A 14,728-nucleotide genomic window follows, 5' to 3' on the forward strand; every position below is an offset into this window, starting at 1 on the left:
TACACGATTCTCAGACCCTTCCCAGTCCTGCGAGACCGCAAACACACACCGAGAAATTCCTGCATAGATGTGCTAAGGCGTTATTATAAAATAAAGAATCACACAATTTTTATCTTGGAATGGATTTTGGTATAATTTTCATGATATTGTCGTCCTTCTTGAGTTGCCTTGAGGTGTGTACCACGCCAGCTCTTTATGCCTATAGGCAAAAAGTCCGAAGGAGATGTCCCTGAGAAGAACAAAGCAGGAAAGGATTGCCTGCATGCGTCATTATGCACATCGCATTGCATTAGATGAGTATAGACATTACTGCAGTCTACGCTATATATCTGCGCCGGTAGAGGATGGCATGACCAGTCTCGTTAATCCAATTGTCATACCCTAAATGATGTTTGCAACTACAGCCAGTGAACCAACAAGGCAACCCTATATGGTCTACATGTGTTAAGCGCTACCAGATCGTATTCTTCCTCCTTGACTAGTGCGTCAATCAGGCATTTGCTGATGACAAGCTGCTCGAAAGTTTGTAGCAACAGGACACCTCCTGAGGATACCCTTCTGCATGCATCTAAATGGGACCAACTAGAAGGCGAACGGTTCTCGGAGATTCGGCCACCCCACTTCACTCAGCACTTCAGTGAGCACTGCGATGAGCGTCACCAGAACTGCCCATTTTTCGTCCCCTACCCCAGGGTGCTCCAATCCTATTTGGCCACAAACTCTCCTATTATAGATAAGAGACCGTCTTACAAGCGCACTTTGTATGATTAAATGCTCACGTGGTACTAGCTCTATGTATACGGAGCAATATCTAAGTACCTCTATCGTATTCTATCTTCCGTGCGCAATACCCGAAGACATTTAAAATGGCGTTTTGCAAAAGAGTATTTTCTTTCATCTATGTGTGCTTCTCCTCCGTAAAATAAACATCTTTCTCCCTAACGAATTTACCCATTTTCGTCCGGGTGCCTGCTTTACTCGCCCGCTTTATTCGTCCCTCCACTCAAGGCGAAAATTAGGGTCATCAAGTAGTAACCGCGCAAAAGGCTCGTTTTTAGATATGTCTAGAATTTCAATTGAGATATGAATCGCTGCTACTGGAGCTGTTGCTTATGCGGTTCTGCTACCATTAGAATGTATACAGAATGAATCAATGTCGGACAGCTCCTCTGACGCTGTCTTTGGAGCACCCCCTTCTTTTACCTCCTTTTTAGACTTTCGGGTTAGCGCGATTTAATTGCATGTAGTTACCAGTTATTCCGGTTTTCCCTAACCTTCGTCTGTAGATGAACGTCTCATTTCATTAAGTGTGCTCTGCCACGCAGAACCGCGGCTGCGCCTGCTTGTGCACGACGATCAGGTAGCTCCTTATTAGGTTTATTTTGTATGCTGTGCATAAACAGGACAATGAAGGGCCGTTCCTGCTATCACTATCCTCGTTCATATATGTTTACGTACGTATGTGAACATTTGTCGCACTATATGGGTCATGTGTGGATCTATCCATTTAAGCAAATCGGCCTTTAGAAAAACAGAGACACAGTTGTGTAAAAAATGTAAATGCCAGATTGCTTCAAAAAAGAATTAGAAAAAAGGACTAGTAAGTTGTATGGGACTCACGGGACATTGAATAACATGTCCTCGTAAATAGCACAGCCTGTCAGATTCGGCACCGATCCAAACCCACCTGGACTAAGCCTGCAGGATGTTAGGGGGCCGTTAGAAAGCGATTGAAGCTGCAGATGAAATCGTTAGTTAAACACTATGAGTGGACCTGCGTTTGTGTGAGAACGTGAGAGGATAAATTTTATTGATATTATCTTATTTATTTTACCTTTTAACTGTAAAGAAAAAATAAAATTCAGACGAAGAATATTAGATATCAAGAATTGACAGATATCAATACTTAAAGCAATCAATAGAGTGCTCCTCCTTGTCTTAATACTATCCAAATTCTATTTACCGAAACCATGTACACGGTTTGCAAAGGGTGCTATTATTTCCTAATATTATTACTTTATAAAGAGCAACGTCTTTTTAAGTTGTCCCGATGAGATACTTTCTGAATCGGTTGAAGATAAAATATAAAAGAACTGGTATTTTAATTCCTAATTAATTAATTATGAACTGTGGATTGGTTTCAATCCCAAATTAAAATCGAACGTGACACCTAAAAATGATAACGCTAAATAACCTAGTGGAGAAATATGTAGTCAGAATAATTTATAAAAATCTCTATTTAAAACGTTCTTTATTTATAAACATATATATTCTAAAAGAACATCACAGTGTCGTCACAGCCACTGACATGCGCAACTTTATCCAAATGAACTCTCGATCTAACAGCATTAAAAAAAATGTTAAAAAAAAACGCAATATTTATTGAAGTTCTTTGCCTACGAACGATGTACGGCTATCTCTTTTTTTTTTTTTCTGCACCCCAAACCTGGCCGCCATCCGATCTTTTCATTCTTTGCCTGATAGACTATCAATACAACTATTCCATCTCTTCTTTTAGGGCTAAAGAGGAGGTCAACTCTAGCAGGAACTGCGTTCATTCTAGCCGGCCCTCTAGCTTAGCGCATTTTAGCAAGAATAAACGCCTGCAAATCGCCTGCAAAATTGCCGTGCCTTCAAATCGGCGTGCCAGACTTTGTCGTCTGCAAGTACGCACGTGCCTGCAAACCGGCGCGCCAGATTTTGTCGTCTGCAAGTACCCACGTGCCTTGTATTAGCGGCGTAGTGCAAATCACTATTTCCGCTCGATATGGTTCCATACGCCGCATGTGGGACCACAAGGCTATGAATACAATACTGAGCTGCTAGGCGATGTTACTATATTATTATTTGTACTATATTATTACTAGCGCCACTCATTGTCCGTCCATCTGATCGAAAAGGCGCCGCATTAGAGATGTGATACGATTTGACCAGTGGTAGCCATGCTCCACCTCCTGTTTTCTCCCGCTCTTCTCCTCTCCACTATTGTGTCTTTTTTCATTTCTCTCTTTCAAACTAACTATTCCATACAGATACTATTATATAGATAGCACAACCCAAACAGCAACCTCTTCTATGCCTGCGTAAAGCTGAAATAGTACACATTCACACGACGCATTATACACAAACACACGTATATATAAATGGACTTACGTACAGGATGGGCTACCGCGCATATAGATAATACGGGCAGTCCGACTGAAGCCAACCAGTGGTCTGTTTGTACAGGGGCTATTAAATACGAACGCTTCGATGGCCTCATTCGGTGGAGATATCAATTAGAGCGACAGCTTCCCTGTTCCGGATCAGTTAATACTCTAGGCAGCCGACAATGATTAGCGGTGGCGTTAGTACTCTCAGGGGATACGAGACTGGACATAGAGGATAACTTTGGGACACGGTAAGCATACAGAGTAATCACACAACAAAGGGTCACCGCACGATCGCCCTAACTTTCAGCATAGCCACCCACAACTCGAATTGCATGTCAATAGAGGACGGCGTCTGCGGCAAGCTGACTCCACTTTGACCTCGATAGACTACGCACGAAAAAGTATAACTGGGCACCGACGCGATTGTAGGTAGAGATCGACTAAGGAATAAATGTCATCAGCTAAACTGATCGCTGTTCGGTCCAGCGATGCACGGAATACCAATTCATCTATTTTTCGAGTAACAATTGTGTTAACTATTACATCGCCTAACAGGCAGATGGCCAGTAATGAATGCTGCGCTTTATTTGTTTCGAAAGAGAAATTCTGTGTTCGATGCTAAGGTTCTCTTAAGCGTCTCTAGCCAACTCAAGCGTTATGAGGGAGCCAAGAAAAAATACCGCGATGACATCAATTATATGCCATTATGCTTCTCTGCTTAAGATATTCGGAGGTCATCTTTTATGGGTTTATATTTTAATGCAGATGACCTCGGTTATGCAAGGCTATCGAGCGAGTAAAAGCGTTTTGCATATCTGGAGACTTCCGTTCTATTTCACGTTAAGCACCTGGCTACGTGAACAGTCATTATATGAGATTCTTGTTGTTGTAGAAAGTCACACACATACAACAAACCTGTAATTGTTGTATACGGAACAGTCTTTAGTACGGCAAGAAGAAACGAGAGTGGTGATCCTTCGTAACAACTTCTTTCCAGCTGCATTTCCGTCTCAGGCTGTCGATCCTTAGCCACCGTGTGACTTACTAACCAACACAAACAAACCGCGATGCTTGACTGGAAATTTACCGACGGGATAAGCCGGTAACGTGCTCAAATGTTACGCCTTGGCTGTACATTGGCCAAGGCACGAGATGGGAAAAGGGGCGCAAGCGATACAAGATGAACATTGATATTAAGCAAGCAAGCCTCGACCGAGCGGGGTCTTTGGCTTGTTCTTGGCACGAGCATGTAATGCTTTTTTAGATTCCTCAGCGTAATCCAAGAATGGGTGTAATATTTAATAATGCAAAAAAAGTGAGCGGCCAGCTGCGAAAAAACAAAATGAGAGCGAACGTCGGTTACCGGTAAAATATAGTACATTCGATACGCCTAACCAATCGAGCCAACCTACCGATGTCAGCGGAATTGTGCTGGACTCCGACCGATCAAGAGACAGACACAGAAAGATTAAGAGAACGGTAAAAGCAGGAAACTTCAAGCTATGATACTGCCCTGCGTTTGTCGTGTCAGAAACGATATATCAGCCCCCAAGTCGATGTCTTACCGTTGCCTTCAAGTCCGGCGAGAAACATCTCACCTCCAGCTGCATTAATGAGAAAGTAGCGGGAAGAGAGAAAGAAGACAAGCGCTCGAAGACCATGTTTAGAAGCCACTGCTGCTGCAGAATCAGACGCCTACAAATGTGATACCTCCGTCGGCTTTTATTTAACAGCTAATAAAGTCTAGTAAAGGCAGTGGCCAGACACTAGCATATTGCACCTAAACGGCAGGTTTGTCAGTCTTTGTGTACGAAAATAATTTTTCTTGCTTCTGTGATCTGCTGTCCAAGGCATATCCGTAGGCTAGTGGCTGGCCATGGTAGGGCTTCAGGTTTTAGAAAAGGAGCGAAATAAAAAGCAAGCAATCAAGATAAATCCTTTCTAACTAAATAGCAATAGATGTCCCTGCTCTCACTATTCGTCTTTCTCGGTGGCGCGGTCCGGCAGCTCACTAGCTGCGCACTGACCATAAAAACCTGGGCACAGCAACAGCACTAAATTGTCAATAGGACAGAGAGCCTTCCAGTATGGGGGAAAGTCGAAGCGAAACGTTTTACATTAACGCACCAGCCTAGACCCATACCCCTAAACACCAGCATTTGATTTTCTGCCCTTGTAGAAGCGTTATAGCACTCTCACCAGTTGGAATTTATAGCATTGCTTAACCTTGCCTCCTCCGGTAGAGAGTCTTACTCCGACTGGAAATGTTTAGAAGAGAAATGGCAATATGGTCAAGGATAGGAAGCGGATCAGGCGCGAACAACGGTTAATTCGGTGAACAGTCGTCTGACTTAATTTGGTTTAGAAAATTAGCTTTCTTCTGTTTGTGTAACATAGGTTTCCGGGCCTTCTCTCCTCTCAGTTAAAGACAAATCTGAAGAGAGGGATTACTATACCGTCCAAATGTTCCGGAAGAACAACCAGGCTAAAAGCGCTACATCAGATTCAATACAACGCCACCTCTTTAACACAGGGTCCAGTGACGGATTATATGTGGCAATGTACTTCCTCAAGGCATGACTGTCGACCTGTCTATGATTGATATGTGGCAATGTACTTCCTCAAGGCATGACTGTCGACCTGTCTATGATTGATGTCATAACTGAAAAATCAGTCAACTAAATTTTACAGAAGACATCTCATCATCTCAACAAGCTAGACAAAATTGAATCGCGTGGAAATCCAAGTAGATTACATAGATTTAAAAGACGATTATATCAATCACTCAGATTGGCGTAAATGCCAGCTTGTTGTGTCGACGTTTCACGGTTTCGCCTGGGATGGCCTCAGACGTTCGAAAATGACAATATCTCGTACCTTTGTGCGTCCACCCAATGCAACTAACCGACATAACGAAGCTATCGATGAAAGCTGATTGTTATCGCGTAGCGCATTAGCTGATCAATTACTCATATCGTTGATGTCATCAGTGCGCGTATCCTCGACAATACATACTTTCTTGTTTACCTCATTTTATTGACCTGAATCAGTGAGGCGATTTAAACGATCGCGTGTAGCTTGAGCCACTTGCTAAGACTGTGTGACCGCTGGCGCCCGGGCGTGTTCAAACATGTACACGTAGCAAAATTTACCACGAGCACCTCTCTCACGGTACCGACCGCCGTGAATGTCGCTATAGTACCCCGTGGTGAACACGATTGACGAACGAATGTCCCGCTCCGCCCGTGTATAGTGATGTTAGGGCGGGAAAAAATATTCGAAACCCAACAGCTTCTAGACAAGGAGAAGGCCGATCCAATTTTTTCGACTAGCCAACCCATCACCCCAGAGGGAGGCAGGCGTTCTCGTCCCTATTGGACTCTACTGCTGCTGTTTCTACTAGCAATAGCCGCATCTTGTTTGCAAACACACTTATAACGCTTCATTAGATACGTCCCCTGAGCCGCAGCTTTTCCTGAGCGACTGGCCAGCAGGCGCCGATTGTGCTTAGGCAGAAGTCTCCACCAACGCCGCCGGCCACTGCATCCCAACGCATCTGGCCTCTGGGTAGCGAACTAGCGGTACGCTAACGTATACGAATCAACCTCACAGCTGTTCAGCAAATGAACGAACAGAGAGTCATGAAGATAATTTAAGGATGACTCAGCAGGCTGGAATAGCACAGCTCACATGGTTGCAACAACACTGATGCAAAACATAACATATTCAACAAAACGTTGGGCCTGGTAGTCATCTAGGACGGCGCTGGTTATGCGGCCCAGCTGTCTGATTTTGTGGGATAAGTAACCTACGGACGTTGTTAAATGTGTGCGTATAAGTGACGAAGATTTCCCGTAGAAGGCATTTACGGTTAGGACAAGGGGATATTAGGACAAAACGAGCAGAGGACGCTGCTAAAGAAATGCTCGGAAGCAACCAACGGAGTATCGCCGACAGTAGTGTAGGTAGATGGTGATAGAGCTTGCTTACAAAAGAATCTGCAGGCTTTGCTGTCAGAACAGGGCGGGTTTCGGCATCAAGCAGAGGGAATGTATCTGTCGATAAAGATCGTATATCTGATTGCTTGCCCCTCTAGTTGCGGCTTCGTGGGGTGCATGATGCGGCGCTAATGAAAAACCAGCACATATCCTTCAATAGTAATGCTGTCGCTTTATTATGGCACTACGTTTGTATCAGCTATATACTTCGTCAAGGTACTCTGCTAGTGTTGCACGCGCATAGCGGTTTATAACTTATTGTGAGTGCTTAAGGAAAGCGCCAACAAGATTTATTGTCATAATTCAACTGTATTATGTATATTGTATAACATAATAGTTCGGTGTGGGTGGGTCAATGACAACTGCATCATTCGTAAGATATAGAATCTGATAGAAGCTGATAGAAGAAGCAATCGGGACAAGTTGGGCACTCGACGGGGACTCCCTGGTCCACTCATCAACTGCAGTAAAGCAATTGTTTATCTACTTACTTCCTTCGTACATAACTTCATTTAGTGGAACGACAGGACCACCGCGTACCCGACGGGTGTTTGGGAGATCCCCTACGCTATTGCCAAAATCGATAGAGTTCGCCCGTTCCACACATTAACCTGAAGGAAGTCCCTAGGAGATCCGCGGACATGCACCTATAGACAGTAAGATTTCTCCTACGAATACCACTGTGCTTCAACTATAGTGTATAACGCTATCAATACAAGATGTGACTCAGAGAGGACTTGGGCGTGGAAAACTGGTTACGACAGCGAAAACATATCGGTCTCCGCCTGTTCTCTTCTTTACCCCTCTGCTTTCCACAGCATCGCCACCATCGATGAATTGAGAAATGAAACTGTTTGGGCAATACCTCGTTTGGGTGAACGGCAACTGTTCGAACCAATGTTAAAGTGATACCAACTCGTCGACAACTGGAATCGTCTCCTGCTACTGCTGCGGCTGTGCAATTATCGGATAGGCCACAGTCGGCTTTGCGTTGCCTCTCTACCACTCAAACATAGAATCAAAAACGAAACAGAGGTTCACGTGTGGGACCATAGCGGGGACCATCACAATCTCAATCAGTTCCGTCTTTTCTGAACTGATTAATGATCGTTCGCTCCGTGCGACAACACCAATAGCAAGATGGGAAAGATATGGTGGCATTTTCAGGCGCGGGCCGGTGTCCCTTTTGTTGGTTGGTGGTCCGTTCACACTACCTCAGCATCTTCCCTTCTGGGACTGTGGAGCCGCGTCCCTGATCTCAGTAATGGCATAGTGACGATGCCGTGCATCGCAGCACTGGCAACAGTAGCAAGAATGGACAAAGCGTCGCCATTGTTGACGATCGGTTTCTGACGCCCTTAGTCAGTAATGGGCCGTTACTCCTCTACTTTGAAAGCGGCGGACTTTGAAAGCGGAAAAAGAGAAACAGGGAACCTCTACGAGGGGACTAGAAACTGGGCAGGCTTGCGTCGATGGCCAAAGCATCGAACTCATTCCTCCAAATGAGCACCATCGTGCTAGTGCGCACTATGAAGAGAGCCAATACAGTAAGGGTTCTGCGCTAGCTAATGCAATAAAACAAACATACGTAGTCACTTGTGCTCATGCGTTTGCTGGTTCATGTATGAGCTCTACTGGGACTAAGGAACGTTTTGGGCGGAGGAATCCACCCAAGAGGAAACCGTTCTTCGGCTGTCCTAGCCTCTAAAAGGTTCGAAAAAGCCGAAAAGCCCGAGATACATGGCGGGCACATGGGAGCTCCTAGCCGTCAACTTCAATGCACAAGACATAAGGCATGGCGCATCGACAGCTATAGCCCAAGATGCATCATCCATCCAGGCTTGTCATCGTTTGCCGCCCGATTGACTCCCGTGTCGTGATTGATTGTCGACGTTGGCTGGACCGCCACGGAACTGACTTGGTTGACTTCATGCACTGCCCTCAAAGGAACTGGAGAGAATACAGCATTTTCAACCATTTATATCCGGCCAGCTTTCGAACGAATGACAGATCGATTATTTCACAGCTCGGCAGCCCGCCTGGTTCTACAAATTAGTATTATGTGCCTCCTATTCGGCTTGTCCTTTTTGATATACATTGCTGGTGCGGCGTAGGATAGTATAGGTTCTTAAACGACGTTTATTTTTCATTGTTTGTCCTTACATTTACAAAAACAACAAAGAGCCTTTAACGTGATTCACCCCCCGGGATGGTTGTTTACCAAAGAATTCGCTTAAAAAATGTATGCGTTTAAATTTGATAATCCTGCATTTTCTGTGGCACAGCTATTTTATAGTACTCGTAAGCTAACTAATGAATGTACTACGTTTTTCTTCTAAGATCTCGTACCACACACACATACGTCGGCCACACATAAATAGGACTGGAGATATAATACATAATAAAAATTTTGCCACCCCCGAATGTTTCCGTCTTTTCAACTTGTGAATCATTGAGAGTGTCACACCTACCTTTATTATTGAAATTACGAATAGCTCGTCCATTTAGCTGCCACGAAAACTCGAGTTTTCGATGATGGGCGTCAGCTTCGCACCTAATAACAGCTTTCTCGTCGCCCTCTGTGCCGGTCTGAATGTCCTTGGTACCTTGGAACGTGATCGCTCTGTAGACAAACAACGTAAATGACACTGATACGTCTCTCGACTCTGGGCCAGCAAACGTCGAACACGTGTACAGACCTGCGTCGCCCATTTGAACCTAGAGAAAAAACGGTCGAAACAGGCCAGTTAAAAATTACGTTGACCCAGTGAAAACAACGTGAGAAGATCTATCTTATCTGAATTTTTTTTTTAACTTTTCAACTGTTAGTGACCCCAGCCATAATACGTTACTTCAAAAATGATCCAATGAAGCAAAGAACACATTCGCAAAAATGAAAAAAAAAAAAAAAAAAAACGAATGTACCTGGTAAACATCTAAATGGCTTTGCGGCATCGTTTAGCTATACTCGGCACCTACAAAAAGTCCTTAACTAAAGGCCTTGCTATTATGCCTTGTGGGTCTAGATTTTTGTACATATCAAATTAAAAAGCTCTCATGAGTCTTGTCTGCAACGGCATGAAGTTTCATCTGGCATAAGAGAGAAGTCCAAATGAGCTTGGGTTCTTCAATAAGTAGGTGGGCTGAGAAAAATAATACTTACAAATTTGATAAACACAGTCTTCTAAGTAAGAATATCAAAATGACTAGGATATTATTGTATTGGATATTGCTTTTTGTGGCACATTTATAGCTACGTGTACGATTCTACTTAGGACCTTTCCATGATCCATCACAGAATTTATAACCTGGATTAACAGAACTTCACTGACCGATACCGTATTCGCTCAAATACCTCTCCTGATCAAAAACAAATGTTATGCTATAAGGAATATTTGACTAGGCTGGCATCGAACGTCTACATCTACTGTAACGCAAATTACGTAGCGTAACATTTTCTTTGATATCTGATTTCCGCAAACCGATCAACATCACAATACCGGATTCCGGATCATTATTATTTTACTCTTGCCTAAGTAGAAACGATTTTGAATTTCCAGTCCTTTTCAGATTCTTATTCCAGTGTCCTTCGCTCGTCAGATTGTCTGAGTCACGTCTAGCAAATGTATTCTCCAAGAAGGATGGTTACTTTGGACAAACGTGCCTTCGAAAAACGATGATTTTCCTAGTGAGCATTTACCAACCGTATTTGACACGTACGCGACCGAGACGCTTTTCGATAGCGAGGCTATCGAGCTTGCTTTGTAGGACACTGCTAACTACGAACGTCTGCGCCAATATTCATACTGATCAACGCGTATCGTGATCGTTTGCGTTTCGGTGGAATTAGTTACTTCGTTGGCAAACGTCAAAGAGAAATCGTTAACACTATTGTGTTAATCATCCTTGTAACCAATGTCACCAGTCTGAAGTGATGGAGTTACAGTCGAATCTGTGATGACCCCTACCACAAAGCTGATCGCGAGCCACGATTATGTCGAGAAAGATTCGGACCGGGGTGAATGGAATATTTGAAACAACTGGTCGGGCAACGGTAGATACGAAAAACTGACGCTGACGTCCCTTTGCGAGCTCCTTTAGCTCAAAGGATTCTTTGCAGATTGGTACACAGAAAAACTGGCTTTCAGACAGTGTTCTGCGCGTGGACTATATATTAAATTGCTAGGTTGAGTATGCGATATATAATCATTATCAGGAGACGTTGTCCTAAATGTAACTGAACGTTTAACAGGCCTGAACTACTGATTATGTATAAAAAGCACAATTAGTACCCGTGGTAAAGGCGAAGAGAAACAGTAATAAATAATACGTATATGATTATAAATACATATATATACATATATAACTAACATGTAAGTGTCTTTTAATGGGTTAGGTTGACTACTGTGATGTGTGAGCGTAATTACGTAATAGAAGAGCGCCTATATATATATATATATATATATATATATATATATATATATATATGTATGTATATTCTTGTTGTCCTTCCATGTCAACGAACTAACCAAAGTACTTTGGTTACTCCGATTAGCTAAACTAACGTCTACTGTTATAACGTATGCAGCACAATCATAACTATACAATAGTGGATATGTCGTGATTCGATAAGGGGTTGATGGATTTGACTATAGCGTGTGTCGGGCGCCCAGTTAGCGTAATAACTGCCTCTGAAACAACGTCTAACCGCGGTACTAGAAATAAAAGTTGAAGGAGTAGGGAAAGACCGCCACTAGCGACGACGCAAAGGACCTTGCAGTCGATCCCGTTCCAAAAGTGGCCTCGCTACTATTTTTTTTATTAACACGTTGCATGCTTGTAAATCAAGCCATTTAATCATATCTTCATGCGTTTGCCTTCATACGATTACGATTTCGAAAGTGTATTCTTATTTATAGCTGTTCTTCAACTGTGTAATAATTATAATATTGGTTTCTATGTTCTTCAACGAACAGGCGTTTATGTATATGTATGTGCGAAACGCATGTGCTCTAACCATCTAAAAAATTAGCGATATATGTAGTCTTTCGTAGGTACGCTTGACCAAGCGCAAAACTATTTGCTAGGATGGATACGATGTATGCAGGAGAGACTCCTTTACGCTGAAAAATCTAGGAAAAATCCCCATAGACTGCAATGTAAAAAAAGTCCGTTTTGGACGTTTATGTTAATAAAGATTGAAAATTTAAGAAATACTAAGGTAAGGATGTTACTTAAATTTTAACAATAGTATCTCCTACAGGAGATCGTCGTGTTTTGAGATTCAGGCTTATTTGTTTAGCTTCTAGAGTTATGACAACAGAAAAAAGCTAAAGCGTTTCTCATCTTCAGATAGCGCAACATTGGCAATCACGCTAATGGCTGAATTTCGATGGGGACAGAAGATAACTAATATAGAAGAATAAGACGTCTGCTTAAAAACCACAGCATGACTAGGATATTTACACCAACGCAATGGAAGAATCGAAACAAAGTACCAAAACTACTAAAAGTTATGATCTAATTATAAAATTAAACAACACTGCGATGATAATGGCAGGATTGCGCTAGGTTTACTGAAATAATTGTATATGATAACTAGTATAAAAACTGCAAAACGACAACGAAAATTTCAACGAGGTAATTCAAGATACTACAGTAATACTGAGATGCACAACCTAGTTCACGCTGGAAAACTTTTGAATTCCTTTAAGATTAGGACAAATAACAGGTTTTCTTCCAACTTACAGATTAGATGTTGTAAGTGTGTAGTGTGAATCATGTGCAGAACGGATAAATAAGTACGTAAGTCTATGTATGTATGGGTAAAGTAAGCGAATACTATATATGCATTTTTTTCTATATAAAACAGGTCAAATAGCGACAGCCACTAGGTTCCGCTCATGATCACCATAATTAATAATAATAATTTCTGTTCGGAATCGACATACCTCTTCAACAACGAGTTGGATTCCTTCGGGTTCGTCTCTCCTTCGATAGACGTGGATGCGTCCCTCGTTCTCGGTGATTGGCCGTCCCTCGGGATCTCGCCACATCACCTGTTGGCGGTCAACGTCCGCACCAAGGAAGCACGTCACGAAGAAGGACTGACCTGTCAGGTAGGCTTGCTCTGCCCGAGATGGCTGGATATACAAGGACTGACCATCGTGACCAGCGCTGGGATCTGTAAGGAAAAAGACTTCGTAACAGCATCGTCCCATAAAGGATGAATAATTAATGTGAGCTTGGTAGTGACTGGTAAATCTTGACAAAAGCAGTCGTATAATTCAGCCTTAATGCCAAGTTAGGGCTGAGTTATACGACTGAGTCACAGATCAACCTAGGCTGTAAAGGAGATGGACCTCATAATGACAAAAGTTCGGCCTAAGCCAGCAGCCTCCAGCAACAGCTGAACTTCTGATGAGGAGGTCATCCCACAACAAATTTTTGTCCTTCATATTTCTTCTGCTTATGGTATTCCTCCGAAGTGCCAACGCTGTTCCCGTCTGCCTCAATTCCACCTCCCTTTTCTTCTCTATGCCTCCGGCAGGCCACATCGGCTCTAACGTATGGCTATGCACATACGCACAGTGAGTTACCCGAGGCAGGGCAATCGTACTTCTGCTGTAGCAACTGTAGAGTGATAGGAGAGCCTGCAGCTAGGACTCAGCATCAAATAGAGAAAAGAAGTAATCGTAGTATTATAGTCCATGCTTTACTTGCTGCGTCGCCTCTGCACGCCCGTTTACTCTCTATCGCCGTCCTGTGCCAGCGTCGTCAATTTCCGACCCGGCCTCGAAGCTCTACTTAAACTGCTAAGTTTGAAGCATCAGCTCTTAGCGAAAGCCCATGGAAAAAATGATGCGCTTAGAGACGTATAGTAGACAATGTCGATGATAGTAATTTCACCCGTGAAGTCAAAATGTCAACTCTACACCCAACGACAGAATGAGAGACTGCTGCGGCAGCAACGGCGACTGCTTCTGCCGCACAGTGTTATGTAATAGTATATCATTTGGCCACTGCAAACTTTGTTCTATGTGGCAACTTCTCCTCTACCATCTTTTTTCGGTGAGTCCCAACCAACGTCGAGGGGCCTTCTCAACGAGAAATGCATAAGAAGCGAAAAAGGCGGTGACGTAGGGTCCGATGACGCTAGTGATAGGTTGAAGAAGAAGGCCTTTGGACAGGGTGCAGACCTAGAATTACCTACTTTAACAACTATGATACCCAATTAGTTTAGCCTAACGGCAAGAACGAAATGCACTCACCCCCCAGTCCAACTACCCCACTACTTGTCCACGACAACTTCTCTCTCCACCCCAATTCTGTGTCCCAGTTTTATGCTGTACACACTCAAGTCTGTATCATAAATGGTATGGACGACGGCTGCGGCTTTTAGGCTCACCGGGCCCTGGACCACTGTAGCTTGCTTTACTCAAACTTATCCTACTCAGACTCACCTCTTTGTTGTAGATGCTAGCTGCCCCGTTCCAACCATGCGCGCGTGGCGTACGCGTAAGCGGCATGCGAGCATGTTTATTTTTTGCCCGTTCATTACTATTCAAATTAGGCGGG

The 14,728-nt window shown here is 43.4% G+C and overlaps 1 protein-coding gene across 8 annotated transcripts in view; it reads right to left on the minus strand.

The window, feature by feature from the left end:
• The window catches only part of LOC111262532 (neural cell adhesion molecule 1), a 51,855-nt gene that overhangs the window by 24,620 nt on the left and 12,507 nt on the right, over positions 1 to 14,728 (minus strand). For all 8 annotated transcript variants that reach the window (XM_086969194.1, XM_086969193.1, XM_086969192.1 and 5 more), the window contains 2 exons: positions 13,102 to 13,334; positions 9,622 to 9,868 (listed from right to left, as the gene is read on the minus strand). In XM_086969194.1, the coding sequence (XP_086825320.1) occupies positions 9,622 to 9,868; positions 13,102 to 13,334 (480 nt within the window). The remainder of the gene's footprint in view (positions 1 to 9,621; positions 9,869 to 13,101; positions 13,335 to 14,728) is intronic.

Source organism: Varroa jacobsoni, unplaced genomic scaffold (assembly GCF_002532875.2).
Source record: "Varroa jacobsoni isolate VJ856 unplaced genomic scaffold, vjacob_1.0 scaffold_672, whole genome shotgun sequence".
Classification (NCBI taxonomy): Eukaryota; Metazoa; Arthropoda; class Arachnida; order Mesostigmata; family Varroidae; genus Varroa; species Varroa jacobsoni.